At 35.2% G+C, this 25924-nt stretch overlaps 2 protein-coding genes and 1 long non-coding RNA gene across 4 annotated transcripts; 1 reads left to right on the forward strand and 2 right to left on the reverse strand.

Annotated features, from left to right (window-relative positions):
• Window positions 1–2987: 2987 nt before the first annotated feature.
• LOC306875115 lies at window positions 2988–8181 on the reverse strand. Its single transcript, XR_013784698.1, has 3 exons — window positions 7607–8181; window positions 7254–7348; window positions 2988–4035 (listed from the first exon to the last, which is right to left on the reverse strand). It is a non-coding gene; the product is annotated as an uncharacterized lncRNA (long non-coding RNA).
• A 994-nt stretch (window positions 8182–9175) lies between these two features.
• On the forward strand, window positions 9176–18875 carry LOC306875031 (SLAM family member 9-like). 2 transcript variants are annotated; one of them, XM_079425397.1, is made up of 6 exons: window positions 9176–9332; window positions 16265–16597; window positions 16706–17005; window positions 17096–17200; window positions 17395–17486; window positions 18311–18875. In XM_079425397.1, the coding sequence occupies exons 1-6, from the start codon at window positions 9179–9181 to the stop codon at window positions 18359–18361; spliced, it is 1035 nt and encodes a 344-aa protein (XP_079281523.1). In that variant the 5' UTR covers window positions 9176–9178; the 3' UTR covers window positions 18362–18875. The 2 variants fall into 2 exon arrangements, with proteins under 2 accessions (XP_079281523.1, XP_079281524.1); XM_079425398.1 differs by having other exon boundaries at window positions 9274–9332; window positions 17147–17200.
• LOC306875076 (uncharacterized protein) lies at window positions 18310–25147 on the reverse strand. Its single transcript, XM_079425468.1, has 5 exons — window positions 24912–25147; window positions 23595–23924; window positions 21373–21726; window positions 20950–21021; window positions 18310–20064 (listed from the first exon to the last, which is right to left on the reverse strand). The coding sequence occupies exons 1-5, from the start codon at window positions 24961–24963 to the stop codon at window positions 19988–19990; spliced, it is 885 nt and encodes a 294-aa protein (XP_079281594.1). The 5' UTR covers window positions 24964–25147; the 3' UTR covers window positions 18310–19987.
• Between the last annotated feature and the right edge of the window lie 777 nt (window positions 25148–25924).

The raw sequence follows: 25924 nt of genomic DNA on the forward strand, positions 1-25924 counted from the left end.
GCAAAAAACTAAAATAATGACTTTATTCAACAATTCTTCTCCCCCGAGTCAACCTCAGCCTCCATTAAAGAGAGTACCATGACACATACGAAACAATTAAACATACGCGTACTTTGATCTGAATGTAAACAAGGCTCAGTGCATGCGTGTTCTACATCAGCAGCACCACATGCATGCATTGTTTACATGCAGATCAAAGCCCGCACATGCATTCATAAAATAGCTCATAGCTTCATAAAATTATGGTTGAACCACTGATGTCACATGGACTATTTTGTCAATGTTTATGGTAGGACCCTTGCTGTCTATAGGGTTCAGAAAGCTCATGGATTTCATCAAAAATATCTTGTGTTCCGAAGATGAACAAGGGTCTTAAGGGTAAGGAACAACATGGGGGTGAGTAATTCATGGCAGAATTTAAATTTTTGGGTGAACTATCCCTTTATGTAAACTAACCATGGTAGGTTTCAGTTTGACCCAGAAACTGAGCTGCTCATGCCTCACATGAGGTACAAAAGCTGTCACTCGGATGATACCCTTTAAAAACGTTCTAATAAGTAGCATTTATGTACTAATATGTACCATTTTTGATACCAATATGTACCTTTTTTGAGGTACTAACATGGCCTCTTTACATACAAAGGCCTATGTTTTGAAAGGGACAGCTTTTGTACCTTTCTGAGAGTGCAGTAAGACTGAAGATATTCTTTGACATTTGCAATAACTTAATGAGCCATTAGATTTATTTTATCATTACTTTTAGGTTGATTAATCTAGTTTTCTACTTGTTCATATTTGCCACAGTCAAATACTACCTTTCAGAAACCGTCAATGTTAGTAGATCAGTTTCCAAGTAGGGTGGTCAAACTCTGTTGTGGGAGGATTCACACACCAGGTTCAATGTTATCAGCAGATTAGATCTGAGCTGAGCTACTGAAAAAAATGTTTCACATGCTATTGGGTTCATGTCAGGTGAATTTGGAGGCCAAGGCATTAACAGAAAATCTGATGATTCTGGCAATGTGGCATGGCGCATTACCCTGTTGGCAATGTCCATCACCAGCAGGGAACACAGTTGCCATGAATGGGTGCACTTGGTCTGCAACGATGTTCAGATACCTGATAGCTGTCAGGGATTGCACTATTGGGGCCTAAAATGTTCCAAGAAAACATTGTCAAGAGCATAACACTGCCACTGTTGCTGACCTGTGTCCACCCAACAGTGCATCCAGGTGCCATAGCCTCTGTTGGTAATTGGCGTATACGCTCTCGGCCGTAAATGTGAAATCTTAATTCATCAGACCAGTCCATTTTCTTCCAATCTCGATGATTTTTGGCCCATTTCATGCGTTGCTGGTAATGGCATGCAGTTAGTAAGAATTTGACCCTAAACTAAAGTGTGACTGATAATTTTGCTATCGTTTTTAACAATTGCTTTAAAAAAAACATCTCTCCAGTAGATTAAAGAAACTTACAACGCTGTAAATAGTAGCAGCACAGAAAGAAACTCATCACCTACAAAGTAAACATTCGTGCTCTGAATACCCAGTCACTGACATATGTTTGTCCACCCAACGGATCAAACCACATTCAGAAAACTACATCAGGTTCCAGTTCGACTCAGAAGATAAAGCTTAGTAAAGCCGGTACTGTGAGATCATAACACAGTTTTAAATTTGTATTCTACGTTTCTCCATTCACTAAAATTTAGAATATACATACTTTTAAAATCACAATGTTCACCATGAAATAATGGAATATTCTTCTACTTTTAGACATTTTACACAGTCAGGTATTACACTCTCAAAAGAAACTCTGTCACTGTGGCAGTGATATGAACCCTTCTAATATGAACCCTTAACCTTTTGATAAAAATTGGGATTTTTTTTTAATCCATTAAAACCAGTAAAAATCTTAATAAGGGTTAGATGAACTATACCATTATATCATATGCAAATGCAGGATGTGAACTAGGAGGGTCAAACGCTGGCAAGGGTTTCACAATTCACACAACACTTTAACAGTTCTGCTGTTAGATCACACACTGAAGAAAATGTTTCACAAGTTTGTCTTGTTCTGTTTGTTCTGCTGGAGTCTGACTGGTAAGTTACAAAAGTTTTTGTATACTGTAAATTGTAAATTGTGAATACTGTATGAATATAATACAAAATCTACTGACTTTGAAGTCAGGTCTATTTTGTAGTTAGGATCTTTACATTAAAGTTTACAGGTGTGGAAAATGTCATGAAGAATAATGGAAATCCCTGCAGTGAATTTAAATGTTCAGAAAGTGTTAACTTTCCATAGATCTGCTTTCAAATATCAGGCCATTTTTTGTCCTTTTAAAAATACATTTCTAAAATATTATATATATATATGAAGAGTATATTTGCAAAAACAGATAACTCTGTTTTATTTAATTTTCAAAAAACATGTTTTTTATTATGTTATCATGTTTTATTGACTTATTTTGTTAGCTGTTTTTTTAGTTATTTTTTAACCTAGTCAAAATAACCTACCCGTAGTCTGATTGAGATTAATTTTAATGCACACTGAAAAAACATAGAATTGTTAAAAAACTGAGTTATCTGTTTTTGCATGAGTTTATATCTGAGTTTATATCTGAGATTCATGCATTTATGTATTTAATCCATTAAATAGGAACATTTAGTGTGAATATCCAATGTATCACTGTGTGTTTAAAACTAACATTTTTTAAATAGATCATTCTTGTTGTAGAACTGTGGCATTAAGCTACTATGAAGGGGGCTCAGGGTTGTTGTAGTTCCTTATATGTGGTTTTTTTCTCCTGTTTCGTAAATTATGCTGCCATATACTCTATTAATTTCTATTTTAAGTATATTTTCAGCAATTCGTAAGTGCTGCTTCAGTGTTTTCTCTGTCTGTTTGATTCTAACAGTCTCTGTATTGGTAACAGTAGCGGGTTTCTGTAACTTCACATGTAAATGAAGCTGATTTCAGGCTTTGTCAACCATCAGAGGATTTAATCCATGTACAATCTGTTCATCAGGAGTGTTTGGTGACTCAGTGTCAGTGACGGAGGGAGATTCTGTTACTCTAAACACTGATCTTACTGAAATGCATGAAGGTGACAACATACTGTGGAAATATGGAGCTGAAAAGAAAACAATTGCTAGAATGAACAAAAAGCAGCCAAACTTCTCGTCTGATGTTCTTGATGGGAGATTCAGAGACAGACTGAAGCTGGACAATCAAACTGGATCTCTGACCATCACAAACATCACAACTGAACACGCTGGCTTTTATGAGCTACATAAAAATGGAGCAAAAACGACATCAACAACATTCAACGTTTCTGTCTACGGTGAGAGAGAGATCATTTGTCAAAATGTTCACATATTCTATTTACATAGTCAAATATTTATTTATTTTATATTTTGAGATGACAGACACATTCAGTGACCGTCAACACACTAAACACTCACTCAACACTAAATCTACAGATTCACTACAATTCACAATGTTGAAAATCAGAGAATGTGTTCATATTCCTCTTATTCTCTCGTTTTCAGCTCATCTGCCTGTTCCTGTCATCAGCAGTAACTCTTCACAATGTTCTTCATCATCATCATCATCATCATCATCATCATCACAGCAGAATTGTTCACTGCTGTGTTCAGTGGTGAATGTGGGTCATGTGACTCTCTCCTGGTACAAAGGAAACAGTTTATTGTCCAGCATCAGTGTGTCTGATCTCAGCATCAGTCTCTCTCTACCTCTGGAGGTGGAATATCAGGATAAAAACACCTACAGCTGTGTGCTCAACAATCCCATCAGCAACCAGACTCAACATCTGGACATCAGTCAACTCTGTAACACATGTTCAGGTACAGCAGCGCTCATATATGTGTTTATTCATTGAGCTGATCTCTGTCTTCTACCACGGTCTCTCTTTTATTCTACTTCAGTTCCTCCAGTTTCTCTGATAGTGTTGATCTCTGTTTCTGCTGCTGGATCTCTGTTGATTGTAGCTGTAGTTGTGATCTTCTGCATCTGCAGGAAACACAGAAAAACTGATCAAGAAGGCAAGTATTATCTTCTCCTTTTAAACAGGTCAAATCAGAAATAATTCTTCAAAATTATGTTCCAAGTAGTCCTAGTCCTATTTTATAATTTAATAAAAATTATTCTCATACTTTTCATTGTTATGATAAATGTCTATGTGTGTATAATGACACTGAGCGTCCAAACTTTAATAATCTCACTCGTACAAAGAAAAAAAAAAAAATAATTTCTTAATCTGCCGAAACAGAAACAGATACTTTGTTCATTGTATCTGATCTTCATTTTATGAACATAATCTTACACGTGTAAAGGTGTAGTTGGTGCTGTAAAATGTATATGAATGATATCTTGTGTTGTGCTTGTTGAACTTAAGTGCTGATGAAATACAAAGATTGTAAAATACTTTGCTTTGTTAAACATCACATTTGTGTTTGATTTATGTATAAATTAATGTGTGATTTATGTGTCTCTCTAGATGTAATGGTAAACACTCTTTTAGAAACTATTTGTGTTATAGGCCTATTGCCTAATGGCTATAATTCAATCTCTTAACGCCACATTAAAAGTTTTTGTTAAATTTGAAGACACTAATAATAACACATAGGCTCTGAAGAACCAGAGTTTTGTTTTAATTCATCTGTTTTTGTTAAAACAGCTGAGACTTGTGAAGTAGAGTTCACTTATGCCGAGACGGCATTCTACAAAAGAAGCGCACAGAAATGGGTAAGACAATTTACTGTTAATATGTTGAGTATTTGTATAATTGGTAACACTTTACAATACGGTGTCTTTTGTGAATATTAGTTAATGTATTACCTAACATGTACAAACAATGAACAATACTTTTATGACAGAATTTATTAATCTTTGTTAATGTAGGTAATAAAAAGTACAGTTGTTCGTACTAACGTACATGTTAGCTCACAGTACATTAACTAATGTTAACACAACTTTTAATTTTAATAATGCATTAGTACATGTTTAATTTAATATTAACTAAGATTAATAAATGCTGTAGTAGTGATGTCCTTTCTTAGTTCATGTTAACTGAAGTAGTCAAGTAATGTTAACTAATGAAACCTTACTGTGAAATGTTATTTTATCATTTTAGCCGAGAGTCCGAGATCAGTGTGTACTTTTGATTTTGTCTGGATAGTATTTAAGTCCATGTCCACCACATGAGAAAAAAATAAATAAATCATGCTCTGGTAAATCATAAAAATGACAGAATTAGTAATGCTGGCATACTAAATTGAAATTCTGAGATTAAAAATTATAATTTAAATGATCAAATATACAAAATTTAAATAATGAGATTATTATTTAAAATGTCAAAATTATGACATGCTAATTTTGATTTAAGTGGAAGTATCTGACTTAAGTGGAAATTTTATCTCAATTTTTACTTTGTATGTCACTTTTTGATTATGATTTATCAGAGCTTTATTTATTTTTTTCTTATTTGGCGCTTAGGCCAGTCATATTAACTACTTATTGTTGGGCAATGTATTGTCCCAGAAATAATTTTGATATTGGCATTTTCAAACCACTTTATGCCACTGAATATATAATGATAATATAACAGCATACTAATGCAAGTAGTGCATGCATAATATTGCATGCACAAGATGCTACAAAAGATAGTCAAACACATCCATCTAATGCACATTTACATAGAAAAACAGCACAGAAAAAAATGCATTCACTCGATTGTGAAAACCCCTTTACGCTACCTATGAAAGAGCACTATTTTGCTCTGTTACATTTACATATGCACCAGAACAGTGAATTGCAGCTTTGGGTTGATTTGGAGATATTCTTCCATACTGGAGTCTGGAGTTGTAAGGAAAACACTATAACGCTTTAAATTATGCCTTTTTTTCACCTGCCGATGTCCGCTCTTTCCATATACAGTATTGTGTGACAAGTTGATATACTGATTATTTTGACAAGCCGCAGAAATGAGCTTTCATAGTATAATGATCTATCACATGAATCTCACAAACAACTGCATCATGTGTTTATAAAATACTTATTACTGTTATTAATATAACTATTATTATATCTTGTGTTATGCTTTTTTTTACAGAAAGTCGAAGAGGAGAGTCAAGTGGTATATGTACCAATCGTGATGAGATGATGACCAAATTTCAGTGTTATTCTAAGTACAAATACACTTATTGTCAGATCATTTTCATTCAGCAACCAGCATTCAGAACCTCTAGCAATGCCCTCAGCCACTGTGGTCTATGGATGAGCATTTTCATGCTTGCAAAACATAGATGCAAACTAGTTGTTAAAAGGTGACAAAGTGAACTCTGCTGTGGTCTGGATTATTTATAACTCTACAGAAATGTGGTTTGATCTGTGCATGAGAATGTGTTTACTGCTGGATGCTTGTATTCGATGGCAGGTTGTTAGTGTGTGACTAAGGTGTTAATAGTGTCTGTTTGAGTGTGTATCTGTGTCTGAGGTGTCAATATTATTTTTTGTGTAAGCGTGTGCCATGCGAGTGTATCTGAGGTGTCTATAGCGTGATGGTGCGAGTGTGTCTGAGGTGTCAGTCTGTGTGATCAGCATGTCGTTGCAAGGATTTTTCATTTATGCTCACACGAACCCGTTGTCTTCTGCTCTACAGGGAAGCCACTTTACTTCAAAATACAGAAAATCAGTAGTGCAGGTTTTTGACAAAAAAGGTCTCAAATCAAGTGATATTAGTATGAAAAAATAAAATATGATATACTTTGTGTGTTTGATGATCTTATACGGTGATCCTACAGTTAAGCAGTTCTACACTCTCATAAGAAGGTACAAAGGTACATTTCAAAAGGTTCACCTTTGTATTTTATTTACCCTTTAAAAGTGCATATTAGTACCTAAATGGGCAAAAAAGGTAATGTACAAGTGAGAGCTTGAACCTTTTTTCTGAGGGTGTAGATTCGATTATTTCTAAGCAGAACTATTCTTGTTTTGTTTTGTTTTCTTGCCAGTGTCTGGGTCATTTATAGAATAAATTCAATGCATGATTTACAATTTATGATTTGTGTTTGATGGTGGTTAATCATTTATTTTATTTGCATCAGCTTTGATGAGATACTAACAAACTAGTTTTTTTTTCTTTCAATAGCAAATCAGGGCTCCTGTCCATAACAATGCTTGAAATTTAGAGTATCAGATTAAGATCATAATCAGACAGAAAATCTCACCTTAACTTTCCACGGATAATGGTAAAGATCAGACACAAATGCGTTGATTGTTAAAGATATCGGCTCCTGCTCCAGTTCCAGCGCTGTAACGCCGCCTGAGGATCAGGGAACAAAACATGAGTGATGGGGTGTAGGAGTGTTATCCAAAAAATGATGCAAACCACTTGTCTTTTTAATTGTAGTGGGAAAAAAAGTAAAGCAAATATGTGGCTATAGTGCTGTGTTCTGGTAAATTGTAGTAGGCCTACCTATGCTAGTGTGGCTAGGTGGATGTTTACTAGTCAAAAGAGCCCAAATGACTGATATAATAGTCTCTGTCAGGTCTGTAGAAATGTCTCAGAGGGACTTTTCACCTGATTCCTCGTCCAGCAGGAGTAGTGAAAACCACAAGTCTGGCCACTTGAAATAACAGCACACCTCTCCTCAGGAACACAGGATGGTGAATCATTTGTGTCTGGAACACAGGACTGAAACTTTTTGCAGTAAGCTGCGTTCATTACGAAGAAAAAATGACACAAAGATGCTATTTAGCCGAAGCCGCCGAGTTTATGAGGTCCCACAAAATATCTCTCAGTCAAATAAAGAGCACCATGTGTCGAGGACTTCACGCTACATGATAATAAAACATTAATACACGTCTGCAGGGACACTAAATGACCCTCCCTGATGTTTATACTAGCACTAGCACTAGCATCGATTCGTCTGCTCGGAGATTTGGGTTTTGTATTTATAAAAACAGGTTGATCTGCAAAGCTGTCGTGTTGTTTAAATGACATGCAACATCAAATCAAATGTATGTGTCTCCACCTAATGTTTCTGTATTATAAACATTAAACCGCCCTTCATGTATAGAAACTCATAGAAAGTAGATATAGCCTACACACCCTCAAAAACGAAACTAAAACAGCATTTGTCCACTAGAGGACGAGTCGAGTTCTTCTTCTGGGGTTTATTTGCGGCTGGCGCATTACCGCCACCAACTGCTATGGAGTGTGGACCAGATTCTAACTTTTTTATATATAACATCTTTTGACTCAATATCTTTTAAATCACACCGAGTTTTCAGCTTTCCTAAGTTTTGTATCAAATGCTTTATTATTATTATTATATTTACAAGAACAGCATCCACACAGTGTGCCCTTGTTATAAATGGCCTGATATTTTAATAAAACATAAAGTGTGCACACCACAAACAGCATGCATACTGTATTAGAGTATCATCTAGTGACATATCTAAGAATCCATCATTCAAATAATTCAGTTTCATATCTGAAACGCAAACCAATACAGCTTTAGGATTTTTTGCTAAGTAAAAAAACAAACAAACTATAAAACCTTCAAATCTCTTCGGTGTCAACACCAAAAACAAATAAACAGGTCATTTTAAATCACTTCATGGATAATGGTACACACTGTAAAGTGCTATGGAAATATTATTCTTTAAATCATACAGACAGAGGTGTTCGTAGAGATGTCATGATGCCACCATCGATACTGTCATTGTGTTTTAGGGCCACTTACATGACCATGGCATTTTAGGGGCCTGAGTAAGCAATGGTTTGAAAATGGTTTGCAAAGTGCGAGTTTTTGAATACAATACCTTCATATTTTAGTTCAAAGTAGCCTGTAGTGGCAGTGGTTCTCTTATGCTTTTTAATGGATTCATTTTCTTTCAAACTGTTATCAGCTATGTCATAATAGCAGGAAATGTTCCACCTACAAGCTAATCATACATGCACAAGATTTCTGTCCAGCTAACAGATGGTGCCATGTTTCTGGGGAAATCAAACCGCAGAAGGTTTCAGTTTGACTCAGGAGTTGAACTTGTAGTGTCACAATTGAATAAGATGGCAGGTGATTCTACCGGTTTTATCACTGTCTATACAACTAAATGAATGTGAAACCTCCTAATGCACACACACAGCATGTGTGTGTGCATTAGGAGGGCCAAACTCTGTTGTGGGAGGATTCATATCAGCTTGAGTGTTTTCAGCGGATATATGATTTTCAGATCAGACACTCAATGGAAAATGTTCCACATGCTCGTTTTGCTCTGTTTGTTATGGAGACAGCTGCTAGGTAAGTTACAAAACCATTTTTAGGTATTCATTTCTTTGTGTTTCAGAACATCAATTGCTGCTTCTGTTCAAATTAGAGATTTGCATCTGCTTTTCCTCTCAGATCAATCAAATCAAACGGAGATTTACTTTATATCCAGAAGATTAGCAAAATTAAAGTTATTGTTTTACGAATCTGAAATGTTGATTTTCCTCTACTGGAGATAACTTAAAACAAACAAACACACGCACACACAAACACACACACACACACACACATGTTGGTTTTTGTGGTTTATGGCAGTGCTAATTTTGGCAGGCATTTTTGATTTAGTCTTAGTCTTTATCTTGAGACGAAAATGCTTAATAGTCTTAGTCACATTTTAGTCATTTGAGTCTTTCATAGTTTTAGTCTAGTTTTAGTCGACGAAAAGTCATTGCATTTTTGTCAACTTTTAGTCAAACTGCAGTTACCAACATTTATTTTGGTAGCTATTTTATATGTAGTATTTAAACAAAAACAGTCATCAATTCTTCTCTCTTTAGACCAAATCAATTAAGCTTAGTTATGAGAAATTTATCAAGGATTGAATTTGGAAAAACTGGAATAAATTTTCATTTTTTGGTAGAGATATAAATTAAACTCTTTTTTCAGATACAGTAGGTTTACTTAACAAGTATACATTTATTTAACATCTTTTGGTGGTTAACATTTATGACAGATAATTAGGAATGCTGTCCATTTAAGACGGAAGGTATGCATGTAATAGCCTACTGACATACATTCAGTTTTCACCCACCTGTTTAAGCACACTTAAACCATAACGGACTGTATTTCCGTGAGATACTCTACATGAGAGACATGTGGACTGCTGTGTGTATTTGAGCGCTGAGAACTGATCGCGCGCTGTATGAGAACTGAAGAAGTGGAGCGCGCGCGAGAGAGAGCACTTCTATCAGCGCGTTTCCGCCTATCGCACCTTCACTGACTTTAAGTTAATCGACAATGAATTGTGACTCCCGGGAAAAACGGGACGTCTGGTCACCCACTCCCTAACCCTTCGGGTGCTGAGGCCATTGTTTCAGATCGCTAGTTCGCGTATTGGTAGCCTATCCGTCCACTGCGGCTGCCATACTGAGACTAGATAATGCAAACGCACCTTATCCAATGACAGAGACGCACATTTTGAAAGACAAGTCAGTTAACTTAAGGCCGTTTCTCAATATGCGTACTTGTCTGTACTTGTGGACTTGTGAAACGTCATCAGTCGCTGCCAAGTACTGTTCCAATTCAAAGTTCACATCTAGCCAAGTCCAGTTCAAATCCGGTCCGTGTACGTTTTGATAGTTTGTTTTCCAATTTGAAACGAAATAAGCAGAAACGAGAAAACGGCACCTTTATTCGTTTTTTCGTTTTTTTGAAAAAAACGAAAAAACGAGATTTCGGCTTGATTTTTCGTTTTTTAGTTCAGAGGCATAAAACGAATAAATGACTTCAAAATTCGTTTTCCACATGTGGGCGGTCCTGAGACGCACCCTTCCGCCGATTGGTCAAGCAAATCTGAGCATGTGACGTCATCAGTAGTCGCTCAGGTCTATTCAACAAAATAATAGTCCTCTAACGTTACTATGGCTACCGATTCTTAAACTGTACAGGGCAGGTCCTGTTGGGCTTTCTTCTGTGCAACTTTACGCGTTTCACAGAAATCTTTACATCAGAAATATTAAATATTAGTCTGCCACCAGCCCGTTTTATTTAGCTGTGCAGAGTTAAATCTGTGTGGTGAAGCTGCGCTAGACAGCACCGAGCGAGAGAGGATCACTGACCAGTGTTCAGTCATTTCCAAATATATTTTATTTATTTGTTATAATATGGGTATTTTATGTCACCCGTCTTATTAGTTTGATTATAGTAGGCTATAGGCGAGTTTTTTTATTGTACTATTTTACTGTTGTTTTTTAATTAACAATATATCATAACAATTTATAAAGATCAAAATCTACAGAAGAGATTAACAAATAACATTGGTGTTGTCATAAGTTAATTAATCAATGGGAAAATTTCCTCACCGGCATTCTTAATGTTGGCTACATGTTACAGATTTAATGTTGAGCACATAATGTTAAAGGCTTCTTAAATACCATTACACTCGGTTGAAGAGTCAAGAAGGATGTGTTAATTTACTGTAGATTTCAATCTGTCATTAGTTGGTGACCCGGTGTAATTATAATAGCATAAATAAAAACAAATACACGTAATAGGCTATGTATGCCAATAGGCAAAACACATCTGCTTTTCCTCTAGATCACTTTACTATGGAAGCCCGTTTCCGCCAATGAATAAAAAATAAAACAAGGTAATTGCGACTTTTTATCTCACAATTCTGACTTTATAACTCGCAATTCTGACTTTATAACTCGCAATTCTGACTTTATAACTCGCAATTCTGACTTTATAACTCGCAATTCTGACTTTCTCGCACCATAGCAAACCACTCTCCGTGTAAGGCTTTTGGACGCGGTTGGACAGTAGCCTACCATTACCGCCGGGCTTTCAGACACAACATTCTTCATTTCTTTATAGTTCTGAGTTTGAGGCAGCTTCTATCACGTTATTTTAATAACAGCTGTCAAGTAAAGCGCGTATTATTGTAACACGAGAGTGGATATATATGAATGCACGCAGGTGGATTTCCTTCACTCTCGCATAAAGCGCGCTTTCATCTCTATGCTCTTGCTATAGAATTATCTTATCTCCTGTATTTAATGTTGTAAGATATCAAGCAAGACATCCCCAATGAAAATTATAAATAAATTAAGGATTCATTAATTTGAAATAAGTTTTTTTTATTATTATTATTATTTAGTCAATTATATATGAAGAGTTCAGATGCAAAAGCCTCTAAGTGCCATCTGAAATTTTATTATAAAATGAGCATTTTTCTCAGGTACAGGTTCTTTTCATTGTCATTAAAACCCTCTGATTGTTTACGGGGTCTTTTTTTACCCCAAATGACTTTTGCTCAATTTTTAAAAAATGTTCCCTTTGTCCAAATGGTATGAAACCTTCTATGGCTCTCAACACTTTCTAGATCTACAAAAAAATAATAATTGGAATGATATCTGTTTTTATGTTAGCGTGACAAAATTTGTGACACTCGTGGCTTCCGGGGTCTCTGGAGACCCCGCAATCAAAATAGACAAAATTCATCATCAAAATCAGAAACAACGCAGAACACATGGACAGAAATGGCACAAATAAAGTGGCACACTTCCACCAATGCAAAAAACATCCACAATGCTAAATTATATTGCTCACAACACACACACACACACACACACATAGAGGAACACATTTTTGAGACTATAAAAACTGTTCTCTTATCATTTGTAAAATAAAATCATCCAAAATGCAGTAGGCTACCACCACAAAAATAAATTGGTGACACTGACACATTGAAAATGTGCACACTCACACACACACACACACACACACATTTGTAAGGCTATAATTTGTCAAATAAAATCATCCAAAATGCAGAACCAACACAAATATAAAGAGGTGACACTGACACCGACAATGTGTACTCACACACTCTCTCTCTCACACACACACACTTATTGTTCCTCGTTGTTTGATTTCTTTTACTAAATTTTATCTTTTTACTGCTTTATTTGCTCACTTGTTATTGCTGTTCAGTTCATGTGTTCATATGTAATATAACTGTTAATTTCTGTTCATTTTTGTTCTGTTACAGTTAGTAACTGAAATATTGATTAAAATTGTAGAATTATATTAAAAATAGATAATTGAAATAAATGATAAAATCTTAAGACTCCAACATTTCTCTTTGTAACATTTTGTTCAGGTTTGATTCTAATCATAATGTAACATTATTGAAAAACTGGGGGTTTTTCAGTACAAAAAATACTAAACTTTGACAAAAAAATATTTTATTTTTGTTATAATTGTGATTTTATAATATTTAGATATGAATCCAACTTGTGAAAAGATATCTTTCAGGTCTCTCAAATAGCAAATAGCATATAGTGGAGCTCTATGGCCATCTAGTGGTTAAAGTGATATTTTTTTATTTTAAAACTGCATTTTCCAAAAAATGGGTATAAATGTTGCATTAAATCATTTAAAATGATCCATGTTATCCCCATGAATGAAAGTTAGAAATCTGGGCCTTTTATAAAGTGAATTTTACATCAAATGCTGTTTTTTTGTAAATTTGGAATTTAAATAAATATTTATTTATTTATAGAAATGTAAAAGATATCATAAATCCTCCAAAAAATGCACAAATGTTGAGTAAAAACATTAACAAACAGAGTAAAATTACATTTGTAAAAAAAAAATGTTACTTGTTACAAAATTAAATGTTATTGTCTGGGGTCTCTGGAGACCCCAAAAAAACTATAGGGTACAGAGATTTAAACCATCAGAGGGTTAAATTAAAATAACTGAATATAAACGAAAAATACTAATTTTAGAAGAGAATTTCAGATGGCATTTAAGCTTTTGCATCTGAACTCTTCATATATAATTGACTAAATAATAATAATAATAAAAAAAACTTATTTCAAATTAATGAATCCTTAATTTATTTATAATTTTCATTGGGGATGTCTTGCTTGATATCTTACAACATTAAATACAGGAGATAAGATAATTCTATAGCAAGAGCATAGAGATGAAAGCGCGCTTTATGCGAGAGTGAAGGAAATCCACCTGCGTGCATTCATATATATCCACTCTCGTGTTACAATAATACGCGCTTTACTTGACAGCTGTTATTAAAATAACGTGATAGAAGCTGCCTCAAACTCAGAACTATAAAGAAATGAAGAATGTTGTGTCTGAAAGCCCGGCGGTAATGGTAGGCTACTGTCCAACCGCGTCCAAAAGCCTTACACGGAGAGTGGTTTGCTATGGTGCGACAAAGTCAGAATTGCGAGTTATAAAGTCAGAATTGCGAGTTATAAAGTCAGAATTGCGAGTTATAAAGTCAGAATTGCGAGTTATAAAGTCAGAATTGTGAGATAAAAAGTCGCAATTACCTTGTTTTATTTTTTATTCATTGGCGGAAACGGGCTTCCATAGTAAAGTGATCTAGAGGAAAAGCAGATGTGTTTTGCCTATTGGCATACATAGCCTATTACGTGTATTTGTTTTTATTTATGCTATTATAATTACACCGGGTCACCAACTAATGACAGATTGAAATCTACAGTAAATTAACACATCCTTCTTGACTCTTCAACCGAGTGTAATGGTATTTAAGAAGCCTTTAACATTATGTGCTCAACATTAAATCTGTAACATGTAGCCAACATTAAGAATGCCGGTGAGGAAATTTTCCCATTGATTAATTAACTTATGACAACACCAATGTTATTTGTTAATCTCTTCTGTAGATTTTGATCTTTATAAATTGTTATGATATATTGTTAATTAAAAAACAACAGTAAAATAGTACAATAAAAAAACTCGCCTATAGCCTACTATAATCAAACTAATAAGACGGGTGACATAAAATACCCATATTATAACAAATAAATAAAATATATTTGGAAATGACTGAACACTGGTCAGTGATCCTCTCTCGCTCGGTGCTGTCTAGCGCAGCTTCACCACACAGATTTAACTCTGCACAGCTAAATAAAACGGGCTGGTGGCTGACTAATATTTAATATTTCTGATGTAAAGATTTCTGTGAAACGCGTAAAGTTGCACAGAAGAAAGCCCAACAGGACCTGCCCTGTACAGTTTAAGAATCGGTAGCCATAGTAACGTTAGAGGACTATTATTTTGTTGAATAGACCTGAGCGACTACTGATGACGTCACATGCTCAGATTTGCTTGACCAATCGGCGGAAGGGTGCGTCTCAGGACCGCCCACATGTGGAAAACGAATTTTGAAGTCATTTATTCGTTTTATGCCTCTGAACTAAAAAACGAAAAATCAAGCCGAAATCTCGTTTTTTCGTTTTTTTCAAAAAAACGAAAAAACGAATAAAGGTGCCGTTTTCTCGTTTCTGCTTATTTCGTTTCAAATTGGAAAACAAACTATCAAAACGTACACGGACCAAATCCCCGGATGTGTTCTTGATCCGCCCCTTTTACCGAGGATGCATCGAGAGGTGACTTGTGCGGACTTGATACGGGCCATAACCCAGAATTCAGTTCGTCCTCCCGTCCTCGAGAGTTCGTTCTTCTGAGTCGAACTTGGCAAGTCCAAACTCGAAAGGACGGAAGTCCAGACTCTGCGAACTTGGTATTGAGAAACGGCATTAGCCTATAGGATGTATTTTGAATGTCCGGTAGTCCTCAAATAACATTTTAGTCCCGTCTCGTCTTGTTAACGAAGACGCGCATAAATTTCGTCATAGTTTTTATCATCAGATATTAGTTTTAGCTCGTCAACGTCTCGTCTTAGTCACAGAAAAAAGGTTCGTTGACGAATATTTTTCGTCGTCGTCTTAGTCAACGAAATTAACACTGGTTTATGGGGACTCTCCATAGGCGTAATGGTTTTTATACTGAACAAACTGTGTGTGCTATTGCCCTACACCAATCCTACACCTAAACTTAGCCCTCACAGGAGACTTTGTGCATTTTTAGATTTTCAAAAAAAACACCATTTAGTATGTTTTTTAAGCCTTTTGTATTACGGGGACATAGGCAGTGTCCTCATAAACCACCTTCATATTGTAATACCTCTGTCATACCCATGTCATTATACAAATTTGTGTCCTCATAAACCACATAAACATGCACACACACACTCACACACAAGTTAAATAATCTGTCCAAGCTCATCTGTCCAGTTATTTAAGTGATATTTGATCTTTTGTGTCTGCTGTTCTTCAAATCACATTTCAAGTTTAGAAACTGATTTCAGGGTTTTTGAACCAACAAGAATCAAAGCCTCTTCATGTTTTTAGGTGTGTTTGGTGCTGAAACAAATGAAATACAGTCAGTGATGGAGGGAGATTCTGTCACTCTAAACACTGATGTTACTGAAATACGTGAAGATGATTATGTATTTTGGACTTATAGAGATGAAAAGTCTCTTATAGCTAAAATCAATAGAGAGATTCAAATGTCCTCCATATATGACGATGGTCTTGATGGGAGATTCAGAGACAGACTGAAGCTGGATAATAAAACTGGATCTCTGACCATCATGAACATCACAACCCAACATGCTGGACTCTATAAACTACGGATAAGTGGAGTGAAACTGATATCAAAAACATTCAATGTTTCTGTCTTTGGTGAGTATCATTTTCCCTGAGGTTCACATTTTGGAACTATTTATAGTGTAAAATACAGAATATTCACTCAATAAACCAAACATCTGTTTATTCTCTGATGTTCTGCAGCTCATCTGCCCATTCCTCACATTACCAGAGACTTTTCACAATGTTCTTCATCATCATCATCATCACTGCAGAATTGTTCATTGTTGTGTTCAGTGGTGAATGTGAGTGATGTGACTCTCTCCTGGTACAAAGGAAACAGTTTATTGTCCAGCATCAGTGTGTCTGATCTCAGCATCAGTCTCTCTCTACCTCTGGAGGTGGAATATCAGGATAAAAATACCTACAGCTGTGTGCTCAACAATCCCATCAGCAACCAGACTCAACATCTGGACATTACTGAATTCTGTCACACATGTTCAGGTATGACAGCGCTGATGTATGTGGTTATTTACTGACCTGATCTCTGTTTTGTTGCGAAACAGATGCATTCACTTATTTTTATCATTATAGCACGAGTCTCTGTGATAGCGCTGATCTCTGCTGGATCTCTGTTGATTTTAGTTGCAGTTGGGATCTTCTGCATTTGCAGGAAACACAGAAAAACTGATCAAGAAGGCAAGCATTAGCTACTGCTTTTAAGAAAACACTGGAAATAGTATATGTGACTTCTGGGTTTTGACAATTTCTGTGGATTACCCGGCATATCACAATTAACTCATCTCAGTTTCTACTTTCAATTAAAATTTGCAACACATGATGTAATTACAGTCCAGTTTTTAATGCATGGTTTTTATTTTTATTTGCTATAGTTCTCAAAGTTGACGATGCAACAGTTCAGAATCACGATGAAGAGATCGTTTACACTCATCTGACATTCTACAAAAGAAATCCACCAAAAATGGTGAGTTATTGTGCTTTATATAATGATCTGACATGCACATTATCCTAGATGGAAATAAGATGAGTCAGCTAACCATATGTGACCCTGGACCACAAAACCAGTAATAAGGGTAAATTTTTCAAAATTGAGATTTATACATAATCCGAAAGCTGAACCAGCTATCCAGAATGGATAGAATAATCTATCCATTGATGCATGGTTTGTTAGGATAGGACAATATTTGGCCAAGATACAACTATTTGAAAATCTGGAATCTGAGGGTGCCAAAAAATCTGAATATTGAGAAAATCGCCTTTAAAGTTGTCCAAATTAAGTTCTTAGCAGTGCATCTTATTTATCAAAAAATAAGTTTTGTTATATTTACAGTAGGAATGTTTATGGAACATGATTTTTACTTAATATTCTGATGATTTTTGGCATAAAAGAAAAATCAATAATTTTGACCAATACAATGTATTTTTGGCTATTGCTACAAATGTACCCCAGCGACTTAAGACTTGTTTTGTGGTTCAGGGTCACATATAATTTTGCTTAGTTAGGTTAGAAAAATAAATAGATTTTTAAAACACATCTGCCATCTTTTGTTGTTGATGTCAACAGGCTGTGTGGCAGTCTTTATTCACTGTATAGTATTTGGGGCAATTTCATTGATGCTGTCTAATAATAATAACATAATATTTGGCAAAGTGTTCATTTTAGCCTGGCAAATCACACTTTATGCTGTTGTTTATGAACTATGTATTAACAATGAATGGTTAATTTTATGTGCAATTAGAAAATGTAATTTTATTTTTGTATCTTGTGTGCTGTTTTTTTTTTTTAAGAGGGCTACAGAGGATAATCATGTGGAGTATGCACCTATCTGCATAAGATGATGAAACTTTCCTGAGTACAAGTCCCTTTCACTAGATGTTTGGATTCAGTGTGTAATCTCTGATCTTTACAGAGAATACAGAGAATTTTTGGGATTGTTGAGAATCCAACCTGATGTGCAGGGGTCTGAAAGCCTGTATTCTGGAACAAAAATCTAAACATTAACATACATGGTATTATGATATAAAAACTACACCCATCCCACTGAGCAGCAGCTGTTTGAGAGTCTGAGTGAAAGCTGTTATCATCTTGCTCATGTTATTATGCATGTGCATAAGTGCCTATTATTGAACATTTGTGGTTTCCGTGCATTTGAGAGGAAGAGCGTCTGCTCTTTTTTCCGTTCCTGGCTCCTATTCTGAAACTCAGCATTTACCACAATATGCATGATCTAACAGATAATAAATTATCTCAAATCAAACAGTGATTAACTGTGAAACCTCACTGTGTGAAATGTTCAAATGTTATGTTTTTCTTTTTGTAAGTGAGAAATTAAATATTTAAGTATATGCTTGCATACCTCGCTTTTAGGCTGCTTAGTTTTTGAACCTTTGGTTTGGTTTCCAAGGCGTCAACAAAGGAATCAGTAAAGACCAGTGTCATTACAATAGGCTAGATCAATCAAAGTAATTAGCATTTTTTTTATTTCATTTAAATTTTTGATCACAAGGTGGTGATGTCACAAAACTTTTTGAGGTCCTTCAGGGTATCGTACCACTACATATCAAGTTTTGTTCATTTATAAAATATAGCATTTTATGACAAAATTCTAAGTGGCGTCTGAATAACATGAGGGTGAGTAAATTTTCATTTTGGGTGAACTAAACTTTGAAGAAAAGAAAAACATCATGGTATGAGAGAAAACGCTTTATCAAACACTAACATTTTTATATTGTTCAGACTTACATGGAAAAACCAACATGGATCTGTGTTGCCTGTACTGGTTCAAAATTAATTTTCCATCAAGAATACAGGATACACTTCATTTCTGAAGAGATTTATCTATGTGTGAACACTAGAGGGCATTCAAAGAGTTCTGGTAGAGTATGAGTAAAAATGGATGGTCGGGAAAGAGTTCCAAGGATTTAAAGAAAATGTTTTGTTGTTATGTTGTTATCCATAATTTAATAGAAATAAAATAACTATTAAGTATGAACAATATTGCAAACAGTAGGCTACAGAAGAATAATTGTGCAAAATATAAGAAAATTGCAAACATTAACAGAACAACCTGTATTTTTACAGAATAAAACTGTAACTTACAAAAAAAGCTATATTTTAAAGCAGTAAATACAAATATATGGAATGTGCACAGTGCCATACACACAAACATGTTAACACACATGATACTAAAATAATGCAAACATTCATTAAACAAATAATGTTTCATAAAACCATAATGTATTCTGGTAATGTCAACGAAGGGGATTCTGAGAATGTCACTTAATGGCTTTTCACAGTATAATATATTTGTTCATTTTAATGCCAAATGGAAAATTATATTAGCTCTATTACAGTTTCCATATATGGAAAGGGAACATTCCATTAACCAATTAACATATCTTTCAAGTCAAAATTACAATTATTTTTAGTGCACTGTAAATGATACTATATATTCCTCTGTGCAATTAAAGACCAGTTGTTCGATTTTTTAGTGAAGGATACGGGACACCCTTTGTACAAGCAAGTTTTCTATGCCACTTCCCTATAAGAAAAAAAAAACAGATTGACATTAGATGAACATAAATACTTAATAACTGAATTACACCGGTATTGTCCATACTACAGTAATACAATATGACTGAATGCTGTTTCTGATGCTTTGTGATTAAAATAATCACAAAATATTCAGGATGAACATTGATGTTTTTAGAAAATGCCTGAAAAGAACAAAACAGCATCATGTGACTTTGCAAGTTAAATTCATTTGCATATGACCGCCTCCAGAGCAAGACACATCACACCATGCTGACATTTGCCTACACTGGATGTGAGTGCTGCGTCAAAAGCTAATAGAAGCCATTACAATTAGTGCCACTGTCTACACTGAACACATTAGGATACAGTGCTCAGTTTCTGAGATACTCCACAGCAGAACAAATGAAGAGTGAAAGAACACTGGCTTTGACGCGTCCAGTTTATACAGTTTGTTTGCAGCTCTGTACAGACTTCAGAAGTATCCCAACGTCGAAACAAGAGGATGCTTTATTTTAATGGTGTCACAGATTGCGTCAGAGGATTATGTTTGTTCAGAGAATTTGACATTGGACTGTTTTGTAACGCTTTGTCTGTAAATGATAATTTTCACACCGATAATGTTTACAAAACACTTATTCGCATACAATAGTGAGCGACCATTTGATACTGTTTCCTATAAACAGATCCTTTCAGACAGATGTCAGAATGAGGGCTGGAAATAAAGCTTTTTTAAAAAAAAATACTTTATTAAAATGATAACTGAACATGAAGGAACATATTAAAATAAATAAATAAATAAATAAATGTCATGACGCCCATTAAAAACCCAGCTATCTTCCCTAAACAACTTGCACATCACATAAACAACACACAGAAAACCAGAAAATCTCACCAGTTACTCCTGCAACCACCAGCATAACACCAACACATACTCCTCCTATACCGAATACATACACAATCCAACCTGGAATTAAAAACATAGTCATTATTACTAGAGATCGACAATTGTTTTTTGTTTTAGATATGTACATATATTTCCACCTTCATCAGTTACATGATATTAAATGAACAGAAATGGCGCTATCTAGTGTTTATTGCCTAAAATGTTATTACAGTGCTAAGGGGTAAACTAATTTATATTATGAATAATGATTGTAACTTTCAACCTGTGAACATGCATCTAGTGTGACTTTGTCAGTAATAGAGATTAGTTAGGCCACACGTTTCAGACAGGCTACAGTGAAAACATAAATACACTGAATTATATTCTAAACCTTATCGATGAAAGTTATCTGAATGTTTGAATTATACTCACTCGTGACATTCTCACTATGGCTCTTTTCACTGATAATTCTGATGCTGTGCTGACGGTGGATGCTACTGCTGTTGGTGATGATCTCAAGATTATAAAGTCCAGAGTCTGTGGTTGTGGTGTTTGTGATGGTCAGAGATCCAGTCTGATGGTCCAGCTTCAGTCTGTCTCTAAATATCTCATCACACTGATCCTCTGTACAGATCTTACTCTGATCCCCAGTGATTTCAGCGATGAGAATGTCATTAAAATACCATCTAATCAGATTATTTGGGTTGTTTATGACACCAGGATCAAACGTAGCAGTTTCTCCCTTCTTCACTGACTTAGTCTTTGTTTTATCCGCCTCTGCAACATCTGAATCACAAATAAACATCTGCTGTATGAAACAAGAAAGAACTGAAAGCATCTACAAGAAAATTAGCATTAAAGAAAAAACCCATTCAAAGCTTAAATTCAATATGAAATATCCAGTTTACTGTTGGGAATGTGTCGTGTCACATCCAGTGTAAACAACATCACTTTTTTTTTCCTGCTTTGCACAGTATGCATTTAGTGGAGACATAGTGTTACACTACAAAATTGAAAATGGTGAATATATTCATACTGATAATTTAGTTTTCCTTTTAATAATTTAATAATGACAGAAAAATCTAATAAAATAATTCATCAAAGAGATATGCTTAGGTCTACATCTGAGTTGCACTGCTGTATATAGGCTAATTTAACAAAAAATCAAATCATAATAATAAAATCATAACAGCAATAACTTATGAGTTCAGATTTAATGATTCTGCTCAACTGGATAACAGGTTAAAATTAATGCAGTTGTTTGAAATGTAACTATTTAATCTATTTCTTTCAAATTATAACTATAATGTAAATTATGAATATTAAACCAACAAAAACATCCCATTGAAGGAAAAATCTTTCCCCAATGGTCCCAATTTTTCATTTCAAAACAAAAACGATGTTTTACGCTAGTATCACATAGCTAGACCTTCAGACTGATGGGAGAAGGTCTGGACTCCAAAGCAGCTTCACTGGCCAAGGACCACCCAGAGGTTGTCTGATTGACACGTAAAGCAAGCAATCGCAGTTCATTATGTTTAGGGGTGTGTAAATGTAACATTAATGTCTCTACAAAAACAAACTGGTGTGTAAAACTCTTGGATATATTTTAAAAAGTCTGTAACGTGATCTTCACATAATTCAAATACTTCGGAGAATCCAGCATTCAGTTAATCCCGATAAGCATTAAACACAACAGCGTTTCTCTTCCATGAGGGGGTCTGGCATCACAGCAGCTTTGTTTCCAGGTGTACTGTTAAAGAGCACGACACGTGCATCTCTGGGAAATCCTGTAGAAATCAACCAATCAGATGACGACTTTTGAAACCATTTCAAATTCTGTGTCCCATATGCATTCAGCTAACAGTCTGCATGACATCTGAGATATAGCCCGGTCTCAAATGGCACACTTCATATGCACTTACTGTCTTGTAGACGTACAAGGGTCACTGTGTATGTGTGTCAGTTAAGTCCACAGGACTGCAGGGCATCTCATTTGTCATTTCAGGTTTCTAACAGAAGCTGCAGTAACGCAATGACTTTATCAATCAGCAATTGGCTCATTTACTTGTCCATCCCTGACCTGAATTATTTGATTTTGCAGTCAAAGCAGCCTTACGTCATGAAAATGCGAACTCGCAGGAAGACCAGCATTTATGATACATTTATGATTGGGACAAGGCATATGATTTCTGAGACTAAGATTATAGTGAGGCAGGCAAGGAAATGGAACTGGAAATCTATTTGAAGCGAGTAGTGAGAACATTGAACATAGTTGAGGAAGAACATTGCACAACTTACAAAACAATACTGGGCATCAAATTGAGGGCAATTATACACAACAAAGCAAGGAGCTAAACAAGACAAAGGTGAAAAAACAAAAACAATGAATTCCTATGATAAACAACTAGAACAAAAGATTCAAGAGTTTTATTTGTCACATACACAATTATACCGAGTATAACCAGCAGTGAAATGTAGGTAACAAAAGAAGCAAGAATGAAACAAAGGAAAACAATGGAATGCAAACTAAAGGTTGCTAGAACAGAAACTGAAATTGAAACCAAATATGCTGAAATGCACTGCGGTAAAAATGAAAACACTGTGACTAAGCATGTATAACCTTAGTCTTTAAACATTCATTAATGACTCACCATAAACAGTGATACTAAAGATCCTTTCACTCACGCTGTTGCTGCTGATGATCTGTAGTTTATAAACTCCAGAGTCTGTGTTTGTGATGTTCATGATGGTCAGAGATCCAGTCTGCTGATCCAGTTTCAGTCTGTTTCTGAATCTCTCAGTACCTTTATTACACTGAACATCTGTACAGACCTTACTGAGATCTCCACTGATTTGAGCAATGCGAGTGGCATTAAAAAACCATTTAATCTTTTCATGATGGCTTGTTTTAGCATTTGTGTTTAGAGAGACCGAATCTCCCTCCATCACAAACACTCTGTCTGTATAAACACCCAATGCACCTGGAGGAGAAACAGATTAAACCACTTCAAAAAAGTATGTTTTTTTTTTGTTGGCTTGATTATGAGATATTGCATCAAATATATGTGTTCACACGTGATGAAAAATTACTACAATAGGCCTACAGTGTAAACAACAAAAGTGCCATTGTTATCCAGAGGGAACTGTGAGTGCAGGAACAAAAAACAGTCTAAATCCATGTTTGATATGTTCAGAGTCAGAAATATATCAAATAAACTACAGTACATCGAAAATAAAAATATGTTAAATGAATTATACCATTGATTAAAGCTACAAGTCCGTAACTTTGTGTTCAGAATTTACAAAATTTATATAATAAGCGAGTACACCATGAATCCATTTTCCAAACCGTGTTTTTGGCTTGTCCTGAATCACTACGGTACACCTATAATAAGTTTATATACTGACTATTTAGACTGGTTCGGGTAGTTACCGCTGCGGAGTAATCCAGTACCTGCGTGATTCGCCATCGACATAAACAGAGAAAAGTAGTTCCGGCGACAATGTTCTTCCGCAAATTCTGTTTAAAGCACTAGAGCGCCAAAATATACGGACTGCAGCTTTTAAAAGGGTACAAAACAAAATATGACTTCATTTACTCTAACGTTCCTCTTAAACGCGTAAGCAATTCTGCACTTCTTTAGTGTTTCGAAAGCTAATTTTTCACCCCGTTTTTTATTATTTATTTTATTTTTGAAGTCTATACCTATTATTGCGTTCATAGAGCGGGTCATTCACAGTTTAAGGAAGTTACACAATAAAATAGTGTTTTATAGGAAGGGCGAAACCAAGACAACAAACGAAAGCAGTTGTTTTGATAATCGCTGTAATCGAAATCGAAACTAAAATTCGAGTTTTTTTTTTTTGCACAGCCCTAAAATCTCTCAAGACGACATTACACAACAGTAAAACACAAATAAATGAAGGCATGTCCAGTGTTATACAAGAAACACATAGCCTATACTTACCAGGCTGGAAACCCCACATTGGGACGAAAATAAAAAGGTGAATCATAACCATTTCTCTGAAAAACAAATGCAGAATCTGTGGAAACTTCTCTACGTTGACGCCATCTCAAAATGTGTGTAAACAGCAGTGGAGGGCGTGGTCTTCTGTGATGCTGCTACTTTCTAGCTCTGCATTCTGTAGTATAATGCTCTTGTGCTAAAATATTAACTACATGGCTCATTCGAACTCCTTATCCAATTATTTAAACGGGTTGCCAGCAGAAGGCAGGCTGTAAAAAACTAATTGCGCTAATGCTTAAAAATGCGGCGAGGATTCCTGCCTCATACAGTCATTGGACAAGGATACAAAACAGAAAAATTGATCAAAAATACCTGCGTCTATACAAAAGAAAAGCTCAAGGCATGCATACTTGGTGTATACAATTTTGTACTTTGAGGTGTCCAGGACATTGGATGCCAATAAATGTCACATCAGCTATTCAAAATGTGTAAACAAGTAAACACACACACACACACAAAATAAATGCACAACATATATATAACTCTAATATAAAATGTCTAAAAATAAATACAAAAAATTATATACAAAATAAAAAGCACATACAAATACAATAAATTATAAATAAATAAATATAACTCTGTGTTTGTCTGAAAGAAGATAGTCATATACACTTAATTTTCCACTATAACAAGGAAAACATAAAAATGGCTATAAATATTCAACCCTTAGTCTAAAAGACTTGAAATTTGACATGCAGTGTCCAAGACTGCCTCTGAGGACTTTCACATATCTTGAAAACCACAGTCACCGTCCACCAATATTTTGAGCAGCTATCAGAAGAGGTTAATGGAGGCCGATCAGAAAGATATTTGCTGGTCCTGTTTGACTCACGGCCCTAGAGGCCTTCTGAGAAATTAGAAAGAAATCAACAACCGGGGAGCGTCTTCGCGTTTTTCATCATGTCCTAATTCTCTTCAGTGTCCATTTCAATCAAAGTATCAAAATTTATGAT

The sequence above is a fragment of the Barbus barbus genome (assembly GCF_936440315.1).
Source record: "Barbus barbus genome assembly, chromosome: 9".
In the NCBI taxonomy this organism is placed as follows: domain Eukaryota; kingdom Metazoa; phylum Chordata; class Actinopteri; order Cypriniformes; family Cyprinidae; genus Barbus; species Barbus barbus.